This window comes from Pelobates fuscus, chromosome 6 (genome assembly GCF_036172605.1).
Source record: "Pelobates fuscus isolate aPelFus1 chromosome 6, aPelFus1.pri, whole genome shotgun sequence".
Lineage (NCBI taxonomy): Eukaryota > Metazoa > Chordata > Amphibia > Anura > Pelobatidae > Pelobates > Pelobates fuscus.
The window spans coordinates 101006409-101026633 of NC_086322.1; the positions used below are offsets into that span (position 1 = coordinate 101006409).

The following is a 20225-nucleotide window of genomic DNA, read 5'->3' on the forward strand; positions in this document are numbered from 1 at the left end:
AGGAAAAAAACCTAGTCTGAAGCGCTTCCAATTTTGCAATAAACTAGGAAAAAAATCCTTCTTGACCAAAAAAATAGCAGTCAGATGTCTCCTTGGATCAAGCAGCTATTACCCCACTAATTAGAAATTATATCCCTGTATGTTATGTTTTTGTAAGTATTTATCCAATTGCAGTTTAAACATCTGTATAGACTCTGGCAAAACCACCTCTTCGGGCAAAGAATTCCATATCCTTATTGCTCTTACTGTAAAAAATCCTTTTCTTTGCCTTAGATGAAATCTCCTTTCTTCAAGCCTAAATGTGTGACCTTGTGTCCTATGTATAGCCCTGTTTATGAATAGATTTCCAGATAATGGATTGTACTGGCCCCGAATATATTCGTTATCATATCCCCTCTCAGGCGCCGTTTTTCCAAACTAAAGAGATTTACATTTAACCTTTCTTCATAACTAAAATGCTCCATTCCTTTTATCAATTTTGTAGCTCGTCTCTGCACTTTTTCTAGTGCCATGATATCTTTCTTTAGAACAGGTGCCCAAAATTGCACAGCATATTCAAGGTGTGGTCTTACCAGCGATTTATAAAGAGGCAAAATTATATTTTCATCTCGAGAATTTATGCCCCTATTTATACATGACAAAACCTTATTGGCCTCAGCAACGGCAGATTGACATTGCATATTGCTGCCTAATTTGTTGTCTATAACAATTCCCAAATCCTTCTCGTGTGTGGTTATCCCTAGTTCACTACCATTTAGGGTGTAAATTGCTTGTGCATTCTTAACCCCAAAGTGCATAACTTTGCATTTCTCTACGTAAAATTGCATCTGCCATTTTAGTGCCCAGTCCCCCAATCTATCCAAATCCCTCTGCAGCAAGGCAATATCCTGCTCACATTTTATTACTTTACAAAGTTTTGCGTCATCTTCAAACACTGATAAATGGCTTTCAATGCCCATTTCAAGATCATATATAAATATGTTAAATAGAAGCGGTCCCAAAACAGAACCCTGAGGGACACCACTTACCACTTTTGTCCAGCTTGAAAATTTACCATTAATGACAACTCGTTGTACTCTATCCTTAAGCCAATGTTCTACCCAAGAACAAGAATATTCACCTAGACCAATTTCTTATAGTTTGAAGATAACCAAGCTATTGAGTATTACCCGTGTATGGTCCCCTGAGACAACCTTGCTATACCTGAATTTACCTAAATTGCCAAAAGAAAAGAAATGGCTTCTGATTCATATATTGATGGCATTTAAAGTTTAAATCACCAGAAATTGGAAAAAAACATCAATACATAAATGGTTACAAATAAAAGAGATCAGTAAATCTCAATGCAAAATGGAAAGAGGCATCGCCTTCACATTTTGTATTAACATCTCGAGATATAAAAATTGGGATGATTGGATAAAAATTCTTGATGCTTCTGTTTAGATTGTAATTCATATTGATAGACTCTTTACCATCCCGCCGTGGTGTCCCATCCCATTTCTTTTCAAAGCTTTTCAATCCTACCGCACATGTTATTGCTGGAAATGTATCAATATAATATTAGTACTAATTGTATGTATTTGTTTTGTCTTGTATTGTATTTGTAAAGGATCCTATTAGCTATGTAGTACCGATCCTTGCAGCTTCTCCCGAATTCCCAGCAGAATAATAACAAAGTAGTGATTATAGCTCCCAATTCCCCAAAACATGAGTCGAGACTTCATGAAGGGGTAAAACGATCTGGTTTATTGATGGCCAAACTCAGTCCTTTTATGATGGTCTCCCAGCAAGGGAACTCCCACAGGGGACCTTGTGGAAGACGTACCGTATATACTCGAGTATAAGCCGAGTTTTTCAGCACATTTTTTGTGCTGAAAAACCCCAACTCGGCTTATACTCGAGTCACTGTCTGTATTATGGCCATTTGCATTGCCATAATACAGACAGGGGGGCTGTGGGGGCTGCAGAGAGTTTACTTACCTCTCCTGCAGCTCCTGTCAGCTCTCTTCTCCTCCGCACCGTCCGTTCAGCACCTCGGTCAGCTCCCAGTGTAAGTGGCTCTCGCGAGACTTACAGTGGGAGCTGACAGAAGAGCTGAATGGACGGCGCGGAGGAGAAGAGAGCTGACAGGAGCTGCAGGAGAGGTAAGTAAACTCTCTGCAGCCCCCACAGCCCCCCCCCCCCCCACTGAACTGCCAATGCCACTGGACCACCAGGGAAGGAGAGCCCCCCTCCCTGCCATGTATCAAGCAGGGAGGGGGGACGAAAAAAAAAAATCGAAATAATAAAATATTAATAAATAAAAAAAATAATAATATTACAAATAAAATAAAATAATAAAAAATAACAATAAAAAAATATTAAAATAATAAAAAATAATAATTAAATAAAATAAAATAATAAAAAATAATAAAATAAAATATTAAAATAATTAAAAAAAATAATAATAAAATTGCCCACCCCCCACAAAGGCTCTGCAACACACACACACACACACTGCACACATACTCATACACACACTGCACACATACACATACACACACTGCACACATACACATACACACACTGCACACATACACACACACTGATCACACACACTGCATTCATACACGCTGCACTCACACACACACGCTGCACTCACACACACACGCTGCACTCACACACACACGCTGCACTCATACACACACGCTGCATTCATACACACACTGCACTCATATACACACACTGCACTCATATACACACACTGCACTCATATACACACACTGCACTCATATACACACACTCCACTCATATACACACACTGCATTCATACACACGCTGCATTCATACACACGCTGCACTCATACACACACGCTGCATTCATTATATACACACACTGTAAATAAATATTCAATTAATATAATTGTTTTAGGATCTAATTTCATTTAGAAATTTACCAGTAGCTGCTGCATTTCCCACCCTAGTCTTATACTCGAGTCAATAAGTTTTCCCAGTTTTTTGGGGTAAAATTAGGGGCCTCGGCTTATATTCGGGTCGGCTTATACTCGAGTATATACGGTACACAAAATATACAGAACCAATCAGTTTACAGTACAATTATTAAACACACCCACAGTAACAGTGCAACCCCTCCTCTCTATCCTGGAGATAATTAACTTAAGTGGTTGAAGAGAACCTAATTATCTCCAGGTAGAGAAAAACATGTCCTTTTTATATTTTAACAAAACTGTATTAAAATCCATAACTTATATTTCGCCAAACGTAGTCTCCATGTTCCACATACCCCCAGATAGCTTGGATCTGAGCGCACAATATAGACAAATAGCGCTCAGATACCACAAACACCGTTTTCAATATCGTCAAGTAAAGTTTTTAGTTCACCGGTTGTTCGGGAAATTGAATCCGAAAAGAGTTCCATAACTGCAGCTACCTGGGGTCGGTCTATCTTGTATAGTAGGAAAGTCCCGAACGGTAAAGTGTTTGGGAGTTATTAGCTGTATGAACGGGAACTTGGTACACATCAGCGGTGTGCGGCTGAATAAGTGTCCGAAAATAGTTACAGAGTATCGACGCCCATCTACCACTGAGCGTTCGACGACTTTAAAATGGCGACCGCCACGTGTTCGGCAAACGAACGCGGACCACCAAGCCTTTCATCAATTACCTTGCGGTTAACCGCAAGGTCTGGGTGGTAAATGAGCTGCACACGACCTCAGTGGGAGGTTGGGTGGTTTGTTAGTTTGTTTGGTTCTTTGAAACTGCACGAAATAGCCATACACACAAATAATTAGACGAAATGCTGTTTCTCTGAGTCTGTTCAAACAGGGATTTCGTTACAGTATTTATGGTGTGTCTTGTTAAGTGTAGAAGAAGTGTAGATTTCAATATTATTGAATATATAGATAATGATATATCTGTTCTTACAACTATATATGTAATACTCTTTTTTTTAAATAACAAAAACCCAATAAAATATTTCAAACAAAAATAAATTAGTATGTTGCATTAATGGTATATAAAGACTAATCTAAAGAGAAAATAACTGTATAAAGCATCCCCTGATGGTCAAGCCCATTGCCTGGCATCACAGAGCACCTTACTACAAAATAAGGTCCTGGAGATTTCTGTTTCAGAAAAGTGTTCAGAGAGTGAAAAAATGGGACAAATTATTTGAAAGGGAGATTGAAAAGTAAGGAGAAGATATGTGGAAAATTACATTTCAACCCATACCATTTGACTGGGGAGGGGAAAAAATGGAGCATTTATGCGTCACATCTCTTTCTCAGTACTTGATGGTACAATTCAGAAATCACATGTTCATTTATGGAATCTCTGAAAGGATACAACATTAAAGAAAATGAAGCTTCTCACCATTTATTCTATTATTGCAGTTTTTTAATGAATGTCCAGAAATGGCTCCAGCCAAGTTAACTTTCGGCAGTTTGTCTTTGGCACCGTCTTTTAAAAAGCAAGCAAATCTAAAATGAAAAAAAGAAAATTTTAAATATATTGAATAATAAAATCATACTATTAATAGGATATTTCATTAAATATATAATAATGTTGCTTGTATAGATACGGTTTGAAGACACACGTCTTATGTTTGTTCCTAAGTTATTTTACCATAATTCATTGGTTGCCTTTGGTGCGACAACAAAATTAGAGAACAGTCGCTAGCAGAGGGCAGCATTGCCTAAAGAATCTTTGTTTATATACTAAGTAATCTAATCTCTGACCTCTCTCAGCAAGCATTACCTATCACGGCATGTACATTGCAGGATGCACTTGACTGTAAATAACATTCAAATAATTTTCAGTATGGGAGAAGTCAAATGTATAAATACACATTTATATTAAACATTTTTTTACAAAATGTTTGCACACTAACACATGCCTCTGCATAAAATATATTCTCCACATGAGTTGATTAGTTAAACTGAACAAACTATAATTTGTGCACTGAATATAGAATACAAAGTGTTTTAAAACGAATGTCTACAAATAATGTGATCAAGCTAATCCTTCAAGTATTGAATATGTAAAAATTAAATAGCCACTTTACTAAAAAATGTAAATTTAAAAAATAAACAAAACTGCACTCATCTATGAATATTGCTTTTATGAGATTAGTCATCGATATGAATAATAAAGAATAGAACGTGATGATTTATTTATGTCTATTACAAAAATAGTGACACCAAAATCATTACATTAATTCAGGATATCATCCTCACAATAAGTTTAACCCCTTAAGGACCAAACTTCTGGAATAAAAGGGAATCATGACATGTCACACATGTCATGTGTCCTTAAGAGGTTAAAGGGGACTCATGTAAGGAGCTCCCCTGTCCCTTTTTTCTTCTTTTAAATTTAACAGCATTTCATAAACTTGGGATGTACTAAAAAAAAAAAGCTGTCAACACTTTTAATGTACTTTACCTGGTTAAAAGAACACTCCATGCACCATAACCACTGCATGTTTCTCCTATGGTACCAGGAGTTCTCTGGTGCTTCCTCCCACAATAATTAGTCAAAAAATTTAGTTTGACATCTTACCTGGGGACTGCTGGATGCCATTCACTGCCTCTAGTTTTGCGTTCTGAGCTATAAGTTCCTCAGCAGGAACTTCCATTAGCTTTCTTTAGCTAAGCCCTGCAATTTGGGGCTTAGCTCTTTGGCTGAGAGTGTCAGCTGATCAATCTTATCCAATGAGATTAGCCCTGGAGGGTTTAGCTCATCTGAGCTAACATCAGTTCCAGCTGAGGAGATTACAATTCTTGGGAAGTGGTGATGTAGTAGGGAGCGGTGACCAGTTGACCTCTGGTATGAAGTCAAATCATTTTTGAATGGTTCGCCCCTCTTGTAAGGAGTCAAACAGTTTGAAAAACAGTTTAACACTGTAGTAGTTATAGTGCCCAGAGTGTTCCTTTAAATGCTTTGATATTATTGCTATAATTTTGATTATTGCAGCTGCAGCACTTTTCGTTAATTGTCGCAGCTATAAAACTTCCTCTCTGTCTTCTGGCATCTCTTGGGGGAGCGATTTTGAACAAGCTATGCTTCCACCTGGCTATATAAGTTATTGAGGGTTATGAAATGGAGAATGTAATCTATCATTCTATGCAGATGAAAAGGAAGAGGCTAAATGAACACTCCAACTCTAATTCCAACTCCAACTTCTTCAGTCCATTTTATTTTTACTGTGGTTTGACAATCTGGTTCCCACAGACGCATCCACTGCATCTGGACTTTTTCAACAGGAGAAGCCACATTGCTTGATAGAGCAAGATAGGACCATACAGGACCATGCTCATTGGCTGATCAACCTGCATCAAAACTGATTTACTCTACAGAGACATTCAGCCTCTCCTGCTTGAGAAAACCCAATGCGGCACAGGCGTCCCAAGTAAGTGGTCAAACCATGCAAAAAAGGGTTCATGTCTTACTGTGGAACAGCATCAAATCAATCCTCGCATCATAAACACTAGGCACACTACTGACTACATCAGGTGCTTAGAGTATTCCTTTAAGGGTGTCTGTAGATGAACAGATGAGCGCCCCCCCTTTCCCTTTTCTTTCCTCTCTGCCTTGTGAAACAAGTCTCCAAATCAGTGTCATCAACAATTAAGGATTTAAAGATCATTTAGTTGTCTAAATATTGCTAAATCCTCTACTCATGGTAATTAAGGCAGCACTTATCTAAAAGCATTATCATAGTTACCCACACAGTGTGATTCTAGAGAAATAATGTAACATTTTCATCAGCTACCTATGTGGCTTGAATCAAATAGCATGTATTTGGTAGATTGAAGAATGTCATATAAAAGATTGTTATTTGCTTACTTCTCATTTTGTCTGGCCCAGTCTCCAGGTAGATAAGAAAACATTAAGCAACGAGGATTGAACGTGCAGACGGATTGACAGTACTCAACATCAGGTGCAAATACTGAGGAATAGTCTCCACCTTTAATGTAAACATCCTTTTCTAAAGCGGAAATGCATTCTGACAAGAGAACATACAGGAATTATTCATTTTTATAAGAATTTTGTGTGTACTACAATAAAAACATATCTATGGCACTTACAGTTCAGTAGGGCAAAGGTTGGTGATATGTCAAATTCTGAGCTATAATTCGTTTTAGTGGGGAAAATAAATGTTAATTTTGCTCTTATCTGTATTAGTATCCGTTAACCAAACTGAAAGAGTGCATTTTGCTCTGTGTTTACTAGAGCTGAATACTTGTGTGCTGCATTCAATGATATTGGTATGGACATATATTTATTGTATACATACAAAGTCTCTCTGGAAAACGTCCAGCCATTGTCAATATAACAAAAATGGTTTGCGCAACTTAGATGTTACCTGGCAGCCAACGAGAGTGGATGGGACTGCACATGCGTGAACAATGATGACTTTACTGTGCTAGTCAGTGGGGACTCTAGACAGACACTATTGAATGAGCCTGTGTACTGTGTGACTGTTGCATTCAAAATTACTGAGCGAGTAGAGTAAAGAACCTTCATCAAATTTTGTTCTAGGTTTCAACATTCCTCCACAGAAACTTTTTGGATTATTTAGAAAGCTTTATGGGACGATGCAATAAGTGCAGAGCAAATAAAAGTGTGGCACAAACACTTCAAAGATGGTCAAACATCTGTTGAAAGATTTGGTGCCCTTGCTTTTCCCAAAACTAAAATCACCTTTTGAAAGGGAAGAGATTTCAGACCGTCGATCATAATCAGATAAATACGACGAGTCAGCTGATGGCAATTCCAACAATGGATTTTGCTGAGTGTTTTGAACAGTGGAAGAAACGCTGGGAGAACGATGTGAGGTCCCAATGTGCCTACCTTGAAGGGGACTGAGGCATTATTGTCCTATGTACAATGTTTCTTCCACCTTGTATCTACTTAAATAAATGCCTCTATTTTTCATAATACATAGCTGGATACTTTGCAGACAGACCTTGTGTTTAAATATATATATATATATATAGTGAGTTGGGATATATATATATATATATATATATATATATATAAAAAGAAAAGCCTTACACTCCAATAATAAAAAAAAAAAACATTTGTACTACACAACATTAATGCTGTTCCAAGATACGTAAGCACTCCAGGAATTTTCTTATATAAGAAAATTCCTGGAGTGCTTACCTATCTCAGAATAGTATAGTATATATATATATATATATATATAGAAAGTATGTATCTTGGCACTCACCCTTTCCAAAACAAACAATAGGTTAATGTAAATGCCTAGGTGCTATCCCACGTTGTAATATATGAATGAATGAAAAAGAGATGCACTCACAGGTCTTGGTAGATAAAAAAATCGGTATTTTATTCTCCAAACAGGATACACATTGTCCGATCGACGTTTCGACCCCTTAGGGTCTTCCTCAGGATCCTGAGGAAGACCCTAAGGGGTCGAAACGTCGATCGGACAATGTGTATCCTGTTTGGAGAATAAAATACCGATTTTTTTATCTACCAAGACCTGTGAGTGCATCTCTTTTTCATTCATTCATATATATATATATATATATATATATATAATACAATGTTAAACAAAAATCTGCACACCAGTCAAGCCATAAGACTTGCTTTTCCCACAGAAATCCCAAATCTGCAGTGATGTTACAACTGCAAAGGATTCTGGGTGGGTATATGCAAATTAGTTTAACAAAGAATCACATGTTTGCCTTATTCCATTTTAAACATGGATTCCTTTTAATCTGTGTTTGCTGTATACAACAGCTTGGAACACAATTTAGGAAAAGATGCAAAACCAGTGATCTACTCATGGACAGCTGTTTCGTTGTTAATGCAACTCATCAGCATGAGGTTGGTTACTGGTTTGCTTATTGAGGCTTGGTAGTGCTTGGGAAGTAAAATCCAAATAGGTTACTGTGGGGAAAAATTGTGATTGAAAACCTCTTCCACCTGAAGTCTGTGGATAATTAATACAATGTTAAACAAAAATCTGCATACCAGCCAAGCCATAAGACTTCTTGCTTCCCAAGCACTACCAAGCCTCAATAAGCAAACCAGTAACCAACCTCATGCTGATGAGTGGGGGGGGGGGAGGGTTGGGAATTAGTACTCTAATAAGGAGGAAGCTGGTAGCGCTGCCTGGTCCCTCCTTGTTTTTGGGGGGTTTTCCGCGCATGTGCAGTGTTATTTTCTCTGTGCTGTGGGGGTTAATTCCCCTGCAGCATGGAGTCTATTAAAGGAACTAAACAAAAAGCTAATGCATTTGGCATTTGTCCTTTCATTTTGTTTATATTTCGTATGTGGTGCTTTCGTTTACGTTTTAGTAAAAGAATACGAAAAAAACAGAATTTTCTATTCGGACAAAAACGAATGCACATTTCTAATGAGGGGTGATCCAACACAGGAAATCCAACAAAGAGCAGAGGAGGTTCCTTTCCATGGGACTGAGACCAAATTACATTAATCAATCATTATATCTATATTTGATCCAAAAATATCCAGGTACACCTATAATATATACCATGCCAAAGATACACAAAAGTTTGAGCAACCCACCAGGATGACCGATAGTGTTGGCCATAGGAGGCATGCTTGAACCAATAGCCAGCTGGCTGGACTTCTTAATTAAAGACACAGTGAAGAATTTACACACATGTATAAGAGGTACTTCCACGCTTTTATCTAAACTTATATGCCTATATATTCAAGAAGTCCAACCAGTACTTATCACCATGGACCAGGGCCGGTGCGTCCTATAGGCAGTCGCCTGGGGTGCGCTGACCCGGGGGAGGTGGGGTGCAAGATTTAAATGACCCAGCAGGAGGGAAGTGCCCAGTGCTCCATCCAGCCACTCAATCAGTGTGGTGCGGTACAGGAGCATCTGTTTCCTGTTGGAGGCAGCAAATTTTTGTTTGCCTACGTTGGCAAAAATCCTTGCACCAGCCCTGCCATGGATGTCAGTAGCCTCTATACCATAATTCCACATAAACAGAATATAGAGTTTATGAGGCAAGCACTATCTCAATCTGCCACCTATCAGGGAACTCCTACTGAATTTGTTCTTGAACTGTTGGAATTTACATTAAAGAACAACTATTTTCATTTTGTACGCCAATAGTACATGCAGATAGCTGGAACGTCCATGGGGGCAGCGATGGCACCCATGTAGGCTACCGCGTATATGTATGTATTTGAAATGGAACACATATTGACACGAGTTCAACATGTTACCATAAGTTACGTCAGATACATCATTGATGTGTTTATCCTATGTAAGGGAACAGAATCTGAAGCACCTGCAATGGTTGAATATGTAAATCATCTCCCAACACTAGTGAGGATGACAGCTCACATCAGCACAGAAAAAGTCAAATTTTTTGATCTGGAGAAAACCGTCTCAGACCATAGAATTGTACATAGCCTGTATTCGAAACCCACGGATCGCAATACAATATTACATCATAATAGTGCTCATCCCATAGCACTAAAATATTTAATACCTTGTACCCAATACCTCAGAGTTATACATAATAATTCGGATGAAAGTATGATGGAAGAACAAATTAAGCAAATGGCAGAACGTGGCTATAGAAAACACACTCTGACAAAAGCGTTGGATAAAGCAAGGTCTGCACACACACCAAGAGTAGTAACTACCACCCCAAGGATTGTCTTTCCAATTACTTACAATAATTCGGCTCCAAAAGTTTTGAATATAGTGAGAAGTAATTGGAAAATGCTTTTTTGTGATGATACCCTTCCCAAAGTGTTTAAGGAAACACCCATGATTTGCTTGAGACAAAATAAAAACTTATGAAATTTGCTAGTAAACACTGACCCAGTGAGAAGTTATGAGCAGGATCAGAAGACACAAATACGGGGTTGTGTAAGATGTGTTGGGTGCGTGACATGTGGACATGTGGACATATGGTCCCATCACGCACTTTTAACCACCCACATAATAATAAAATGTATCATATTCGATGTACCATCCCATGCAAGACACCTTACGTCATCTACAAGTTAACCTGCCCCTGTGGGTTAATCTATATTGGTAAAACTGAAACCCCATTGTGCGATCACATTGGGGGACATAGATCAAATCTAAGGACAGCATACAGGGATGGTCAGACTGACAAACCCATAGCCAAGCACTTTCTTGATCACAGACACCCACTCACAGCATTAAAGTTTGTTGGCATAGACCATATATACCTATCCAAACAAGGAGGTGACCTTGGAAACATGTTGCTAAAGAGAGAGACATTCTGGATTTTTGAACTTAACACAGTATCACCGAGAGGCTTGAACGAAACATATCACTTGTATATATGAGGCCGCTACATCATTGGATTTTATTACTTTCTTAGGATATATTTTTTCAAAGTCATTTTTTTTTATAATCCTTTTCATTATCATTTTTTTTAAATTATTATTATTATTATGATATTTATAGAGCGCCGTCAGATTCCGCAGCGCTTTACAATGGGTGGACGAACAGACACGTAGTTGTAATCAGACAAGTTGGAGACTCAGGAACAGAGGGGTTGAGGGCCCTGTGCAATGAGCTTACATGCTAGAGGGAGTGTAAGGACCACTAGGGGAGGGAGGGAGGGGGGGTGTGTAAGGACCACTAGGGGAGGGAGGGGGGGTGTGTAAGGACCACTAGGGGAGGGAGGGGGGGTGTGTAAGGACCACTAGGGGAGGGGAGGGTATAAGGACCACGAGGGGGGAGGGTATAAGGACCACTAGTGGGGGAGGGAGGGTATAAGGACCACTAACGGAGGGAGGGGGGTTGTGTATAAGGACCACTAAGGGAGGGAGGGGGGTGTATAAGGACCACTAAGGGAGGGAGGGGGGGTGTATAAGGACCACTATGGGAGGGATGGGTGGTATAAGGACCACTATGGGAGGGATGGGGGGTATAAGGACCACTAGGGGAGGGAGGGGGGGTATAAGGACCATTAGGGGAGGGAGGGGGGTATAAGGACCATTAGGGGAGGGGGGTATAAGGACCACTAGGGGAGGGAGGTGGGGTATAAGGACCACTAGGGGAGGGAGGGGGGTATAAGGACCACTAGGGGAGGGAGGGGGTTATAAGGACCACTAAGGGAGGGAGGGGGGATAAGGACCACTAGGGGAGGGAGGGGGGATAAGGACCACAATGGGAGGTTGGGGGGGGATAAGGACCACTAGGGGAGGTTGGGGGGGATAAGGACCACTAGGGGAGGGGGGTAAGGACCACTAGGGGAGGGGGATAAGGACCACTAGGGGAGGGGGATAAGGACCACTAGGGGAGGGAGGGAGGGGGGATAAGGACCACTAGGGGAGGGAGGGAGGGGTGATATGGACCACTAGAGGATGGAGGGGGGGGTAAGGACCACTAGGGGAGGGGGGAGTAAGGACCACTAGGGGAGGGGAAGGTAAGGACACGTAGGGGTGGGGAGGGGGGAGCAAGGAACACTAGGGGAGGGGAGGGTAAGGACCACTAGGGGAGGGGTGAGTCAGGACCACTGGGGGAAAGGGGTGAAGGAACACAGGGGGAACGGGGGTGGGGAGGTCCACTAGGGGTTTGGGAGAGGGAGGACCACTAAGGGGGGGAAGGACCACCAAAGGGGGGTAAGGAGGGAGGACTACTAAGGAGAGGGGAGGAGGGTAAGGACCACTAAGGGGGGGAGATTACCACTAAGGGGGTGGGGGGAGTAGGGGAAGGTCTACTAAGGGGTTTGGGAGAGGGAGGACCACTAAGGGGTTTGGGAGAGGGAGGACCACTAAGGGGGGGAAGGACCACCAAAGGGGGGTAAGGAGGGAGGACTACTAAGGAGAGGGGAGGAGGGTAAGGACCACTAAGGGGGGGAGATTACCACTAAGGGGGTGGGGGGAGTAGGGGAAGGTCTACTAAGGGGTTTGGGAGAGGGAGGACCACTAAGGGGATTGGGAGACGGGGGACCACTAAGGGGGGGAGGGGGGAGTGAGAAGACCACCAAGGGGGGACTGCAGAGGGACAGGGGGCCAAGGGAGAGCACTAAGTGACAGAAGGGGAGAACACGGAGGGACAGAAGGGAAGGGGAAATCAATAATTGACCGGAGGGGAGAGCACTATGATTTTTTTTTTTAAAAGTCCCTATCCTACCCCACAAACCCTCTCTTTTACACTACACACATACACAATGCACCACCCCACCCCCCCCACACACACACAGAAACATACAATGCATTCCTACTCACACACAGACACACCCGAAACACACAATGCATCCCTTACGTTCTCTTACATAATTAATGCACCGCTTACAGACACACACTGCATTCAATTACATACACAGAAACACACCTTGCACCCCTTACACACACACACACACACACAGAGAGAGAGAAACATACAATGCATTCCTTACACACAAACACACACTACATCCCCTATAAACACACTACATCCCTTACACAAATTGCACACATAAAACACCCCCAACTCATGGATGGGCCATGTAGGTGGATTTATGGGTGGGCATTGTAGGCGTATGCCCCCTGGGGGCCCAGACCTTGAGCTGTGTAAGGGGCCCTAAAAAATGGAGCTGCTTCCTGTTCGTTAATTGTTGTGAGCACTGTTAAAAAACAGTCTCCAGAGAGCCTCTTCTACACCAGACCTGTGGAGCCAGACTGAGCCCATCATCAGCCTCTTGTCCTCATCTGGTGGTAAGTAGGCAATCCAATATATTATTAGTGGCACTAATCTCTAATTTACCTCACATTAAATAGATACTATAGTCACCAGAAGCACTACAGCATAATGTAGTGGTTCTGGTGTCTATAGCCTGTGCCTGTAGGCTTTTTAATGTAAAAGACACTTTGTGAAGACTGGCGTTGGCCCATATGGCAGAGCATATGGGCAGGGCATTGTGATGTCACATGGTGGGCAGGACATATGGGGGGGCGGCAAAACATTTTTTGCCTAGGGCGGCAAAAATCCTTGCACCGGCCCTGGGTCCCGAGCGGGGACCGAAACGTTGGTCGTTATTTTTAAAGTCCGGAGAGCAGCCTGCCTTGTTGGATTCTTTATACACACACACACATATATATATATATATATATATATATATATATATATATATATTTGTGGTCAGGGCAATCTTGCCATAATAGTTTAGATAACATATAATTCGTATAAAATACCATAGTTAATAACACCAGTCAGTTGTGGTGTGCCGGAACCGACAATGCAGTAGGCCCGTAATAAAGAGGGCCCACCTTAGAGGGTAATGTGAAAAGAGGGAGTGATGAGAGGGGCAACTCGCCAGACCAATAACGGTAAGTGAGAGAGGTATGGAGGCTCTTATAAAGGGAACCCAAGGCCCTCCCTCAACTACAGGCTCAGCCTCAAATATAAATATATATTGGGATTTCATACGATTATTGGAATTTCATATAAATTGGCCAAATTTATATATATATATATATGTTAGACTTGGGATTTGTTTCGGGCCGAACTGCAATTCAGGCAAATTTGCAATTTGGTTAATTGGCCGAATTCCCAAACTCCAAGCCGAAATGTAACCAAATCACAGACCACCCGAACTACACAATGCTGAACATGTCCAGTTTTGGGTCATGATTTGTATTTCTGCTCATGGTGCCCAAAAAAAAAAAATAACTGATGGGAAAAAGGATGATTAATGACTAAGAGACAGACACTAATAAATACGTAGATAATATAAATATAGATTTTTTTTTTCTCCTACTACTTTTTTTCCCCCTCTATTGGAAACATTTTCTAACTCAGTGTATTACAAGATGAATACATAATATTATAGTATAAAAAGAGGAAGCTGAGTGGAGTGCACTAAAACAGTACATCCATAATCAGCTTCTAAACCCTAGATGGATTTGCTCCGTCAGTGTGTGGCAAAACAATGCTGTGAAAGGGAGCGTAGAACGAACTATTTACAAAAAATAAATCTTTATTGATCCCTCTTAAGGGAATAGAAATAGAGTAAAAGAGTAAACAAGTGTATAGGCAATGCCGAGATAGACGGATTGAGGGAGTAGTGTAGTAAGCACCTACTGAAACATACTCGCAATATAGATAGTGTATAACAATAAATTTGTAGCTGTTCTAAACCTGTTAGACGGCTAATGGATGGATACAGTATCTATGAGTCATGCACAATGTTACGTAGATATACTCCTAAGTACCATACAGAGTATAGGGGATATTTGACAGCGTTTAGCGATAGTGAATTAAGGAGACCGTTAAAGAATCTAGGGGGAGCACTGTCATTCAAACTAACACACTTGTCAGGTGATAGCGGTGTCCCTAGTATAGGTACAACTAGTGGTTTTAGAATCCAAGCTTGGTATTGAGGTATAAGGGGAAAAGTCGAGAGTGGACGGCAAATAGCAAGATTGGTGCCTATACACCTCTTAACACCCTTAGAAATACCAGCCTGATGTCCAGGTTGGAGTGGTATACACACTCCGTAGTTCACACTGGACCTTTAAAACCTAGTTGACAGTAACTCCTAAAAATCCACTATGCATAACCAAAATTGAAAGACCATAATGGGAGTGTACTTATGTTGAATTCCCATGTGGTAAACACATCTATCGGTGGGAACGAGAGCTAGAGACTTGTCTGTAGCCAGAGGTGTGTAGGGAACGGTATAATGGGGATATTAGTAAAGTAGCCCCTCCAGTCCCAGTACCCAGAAAATAAGCGTGTAGATCAAGCCCTAGAAAGTTCCCCGCATAACAAAACCCCCAAATCTAATGGTCACAACTAATCTCAGCATCGCTCAGGTAGGCTATACTATAGTCCTAAATAGGACCGAGTTGTCTGTAACACTTAAATAAAATGTCATACTGGTCCTCTGTAGGACAGTCTGAATTAGCTTAAATCGATAGCACTCAGAGGTATAGCAATGGTCGTATAGCAATGGTCGTACTGGTCCTCTGTAGGACAGTCTGAATTAGCTTAAATCGATAGCACTCAGAGGTATAGCAATGGTCCTCAGTAGGACAGTATCATTACGATTAGAGTCGCTACCGCTCAATACTTAAATAGAATAGCGTAGGGGTCCTCAGTAGGACAGTTTAAATTAAGTTTAAGTCGATAGCGCTCAAAGGTATAGTAGTGGTCCTCAGTAGGACAGTCTAAATTCAATTAGAATCGGTAAACGCTCAACGCGCGTTTCGGCGCTAGCATGCGCCTTTGTCAAGAGCTAACCGGTTATGGGGTTGGCGCCTTATTTTAAACCCTGTTAAGGCCAGCCCATCCCGGGGGGGGGTCGTAAAGATCCAAAATTGGACCGCCCACAAAAAATGGGAGGGGCCGGGTCCTTGAGTGGCAGCCAACTCGTAGGCTTGAGGGATTTAACCCTTACCAAGCGTGCGAATGGTATGTCGTTCATGAAAACAAAACTGTCTAAACAAAGAATGTCGTTGTAAGAAGAGCATATGAATATGACTCCAAAGTAAGATGGTAGTTGCTATGCAAGCTTATTATTTAGGAGCTACTGGGATTATTAGGCTCAGATAAGCAATAAGGCATAGACTTATATTTTTATTATTCTTATAAATATCTCTCACATGGCTAATTTCAAGCCATACAGCAACAAAAATGAGTGGTATTAAATTGTAGTAACTGTAATTTAGATGAATGGTGCAAATGAAAATCCTTCATTAAGTCCTCTGGGTTGTAGGGTCTTGAGCCTATATATCCAGAAACTTTCTCGTTGTCTTAGGAATTTATCGTAGTCTCCCCTTCTCTTCTCCCGTTTCACTAGCTCTAGCCCACAAAAGCGTAAGCCATGGGATTTTCCAGAGTGATGTTCTCTGAGGTGACGGGCAATGGGGGTTTCGATACTCAGTTTGGGAGATCGAACGTGTTCTTTAATTCTTTCTTTGAACGGGCGGAAAGTTTTGCCCACGTATTTGTAGTCACACTCACAGGTGAGAAGGTATACCAGGCCTGCAGTGTTACAATTAAAGAATGAGGTAATGTTGAATGTTTGTTTGTTTTCACTGTCAGATATTCTTTTTGAGTTACGTCTAATATTATTATTATTATTATTATTGCCATTTATATAGCGCCAACAGATTCCGTAGCGCTTTACAATATTTTGAGAGGGGGGAATGTAACAATAAATAAGACAATTACAAGAAAACTTACAGGAATAATAGGTTGAAGAGGACCCTGCTCAAATGAGCTTACAGTCTATAGGAGGTGGGGTATTAGAAACATTAGGATAGGAAATATCAAGTAGGAGTGAGCAGAGCTGGAGGAGAGAGCAAAGCACTATCCCATAGGAGAGCAAGAGACAGGTATGTAAGGGAGAGATTACTCTGGGAGGCCATACGCTTTCCTGAAGAGATGGGATTTAAGGCCCTTCTTAAATGATTGAAGACTAGGGGAGAGTCTGATGGCAGTAGGCAAGTTATTCCATAGGAGAGGAGCCGCCCGTGAGAAGTCCTGCAAGCGTGAGTTGGCCGTACGGGTGCGAGCAGCGGTCAGGAGGTGGTCGCGGGCAGAGCGGAGGGTACGAGGAGGGGCATACCTCTGGATCAGTGAAGAGATATAAGAGGGGCTGGAATTGTTCAGTGCTTTAAATGTATGGGTTAGCACTTTGAATTGACTCCTATAGGATACAGGGAGCCAATGTAAGGACTGGCAGAGGGGCGAGGTGTGAGAGGACCGACTGGATAGGAAAATCAGTCTAGCTGCAGCATTCATTACAGACTGTAGCGGGGCAGTATGGCTTTTGGGGAGACCAATCAGGAGAGGGTTACAGTAATCCATGCAGGAAATTACTAGAGCATGGACAAGCTCCTTGGTAGCATCTTGCGTAAGAAAGGGGCGGATGCGGGCTATGTTTTTGAGTTGGAACCTACAGGACTTATATTTACAGGCAACACATCGCCCACATGGGAACGTCCCAACAACAGGTGTATTCAGCCAGGTTCGGATCTGAGGCCGCTGGGGTTGATAGTGGCTTGGTACTAGGAGGTCTCTTAGGTTTTTGCCTCTCCTTGCTGTCATATCAATCCTTGGGCCTAGAATCTTTTTTAGGTGTATATCGCCTAGTAGTAGGGGCCAGAATTTCTGGATGCCTGATTTAACTTTGTTCCAACCGGCATCATACGTGGCGATCATGCGTGGTGGTGCGTTGGTGGGTGTGATTGGTAGCTTCTCAGCTAGTAATTTTTCCCTCTGAATCCACTGCTCTTTTGTAAGCTTTTTTAAGGCACCGGTTGGGGTAGCCTTTATCCTTGAAATGTTTTCGCAGAATGTCTGCTTGGATTTTAAATTCCTGTAATGTACTGCAGTTTCTGCGAGCCCTTAGGTATTGGCCAATTGGAATGCCTTGTTTAAGGGAACTTGGGTGGAAGCTCTCCCAGTACAGTAGACTATTCGAGGCGGTAGGTTTCTTAAAAAGAGTTGTTTGTATAGATTGCTGGCTATCTATAGAGACAGTCAGATCTAAAAAGTTAAGGGTGTTCCCACCGAACTCCGATGTGAACCTTAAGTTGAGGTCGTTCTCATTAAGGAGCGCTACAAAGCGATCAAACTCTATAGATGAGCCTTTCCATACTATGATGACGTCATCTATATATCTAGCCCATAGGTGTATCATTGGGATAAATTATAGTATGTATATGTTTTGCAGCACACTGGTCCATTTTCGCATCCTTTCTTGCTCTTCTAATTCGGTTTCCGAATCAGGCTCTCAGTACTTGTGTTTCGCTCGATAAATCTTCCCCATTGTTTCAATCCTGCTCTGCTGTGTATGCTTTCTCTACACTGACTGCCAAGTGCAGAAGACATAGCTTATAACATTGATTATCAGAAGGCTCAGATAGAGGTGTCAATTTACAGGATAAAGAAGTGCCAATTTCTACATTTACTCCTATTTTCCTAACCCACAAATACATATTTGTTAGATATTACGATAAATAGAGATAATATTGGAAAAACTCGGAAACTACTGTTCTCCTTTAAGCAAATCATTTTGGACAATAAATAATATGCATTAATCAGGTTAGCTATATATGTTGTGTCCATTCATCTGTGAATTTCTAGTATGGTCTAGGACAAAACTTGAAAAAAAAAATTCAGATGGAAAAAAAAAAAGAATCCCTTTCATTGATTCTTACTTCTCCACGCCTACTCAGAACTATCATAACAGAGCCACAAAGCTAACTGGCAGGCCGATTAAAATAACAGAATACAATGTATAACTTTATATGGAAAAAAAACAAGTGTTTTATTCAGTGGAGGGAATGCTTTGAAAAGCATGTTTTATTGGTAATTTTATTTATGTGTCTACTACTGAGGTAAGTGCACGAAAAGATAAATGAACCAATTATATCGTAATAGTTCACCGTCAGTCTCTAGCAGATAACAGTTACCTGCCTTTCCTTGTTTAAGTACATACACATTACTGGAAAAAAAGGATATAGTATTGATAATAATAACGGTATCCAACCTCACGTATTAACTGTAATACTGAAACATCAAAATTGTTACAAATGCCTGAAAAAGAGACTTCAATAATTACATACCTCCACTTATCAAAGGAAAGATAACAACGCAACAAAATATTCTGCACAGCCAAGACATCCTACAAGATAAAATAGCAGGGAAATATATTTCAAATTCAATGCACATGCACACCGGATAACCTTTAAGCCACCCTAACAAATGAAATCTATTAAACGTGAGTAAATATTTATTTCAATAAAAATGGATTATTACAGGTTAGACAGTTTATCTGTTCTCATTCATGAATTATATTTAAATTCAATAGATGTGATTTTATTCAGGCTACGTTAGAATGCATCACACATGCTGGTTTGTTTTTTCATTTAAAGAAAAGCTAAAGAATTAGTTTTACCTGGATTACTTGCTCCGTGATTTTCTAAAAGCTTTATGGAGTAAACTTTTTGTTCTTTCCAGAATTCTACTTAGTAGTTAGGATAAGGAAAGCATATTTACATTGAGTTTCACAATTCGGCTAAGGCAATGTTTAACTACAGAATTTGTAACAGTTTGCCGTTGCATCATCACTGTTGTAAAAAACAAAAACCTAAAGAAAAGCATTTCCTCTAAAAAGTAAAATAGGACAAATAATGTTACATATATAAAAAGTTACTTAAAAGTATGTTTTGGTCGTTAACACATTAACTTGTGTAATTTTACATAAATAGCCTTTAAATCATCAGAT

The 20225-nt window shown here is 40.7% G+C and overlaps 1 protein-coding gene across 1 annotated transcript in view; it reads right to left on the reverse strand.

The window, feature by feature from the left end:
• The window catches only part of LOC134614381 (plasma kallikrein-like), a 56442-nt gene extending 36457 nt beyond the window's left edge, over window positions 1-19985 (reverse strand). Inside the window, exons 1-4 of the mRNA XM_063458091.1 lie at window positions 19896-19985; window positions 19564-19622; window positions 6844-7003; window positions 4372-4478 (exon numbers count right to left, since the gene is read on the reverse strand). Coding sequence (XP_063314161.1) covers window positions 4372-4478; window positions 6844-7003; window positions 19564-19621 — 325 coding nt within the window. The 5' untranslated portion in view covers window position 19622; window positions 19896-19985. The remainder of the gene's footprint in view (window positions 1-4371; window positions 4479-6843; window positions 7004-19563; window positions 19623-19895) is intronic.
• Window positions 19986-20225: the final 240 nt, after the last annotated feature.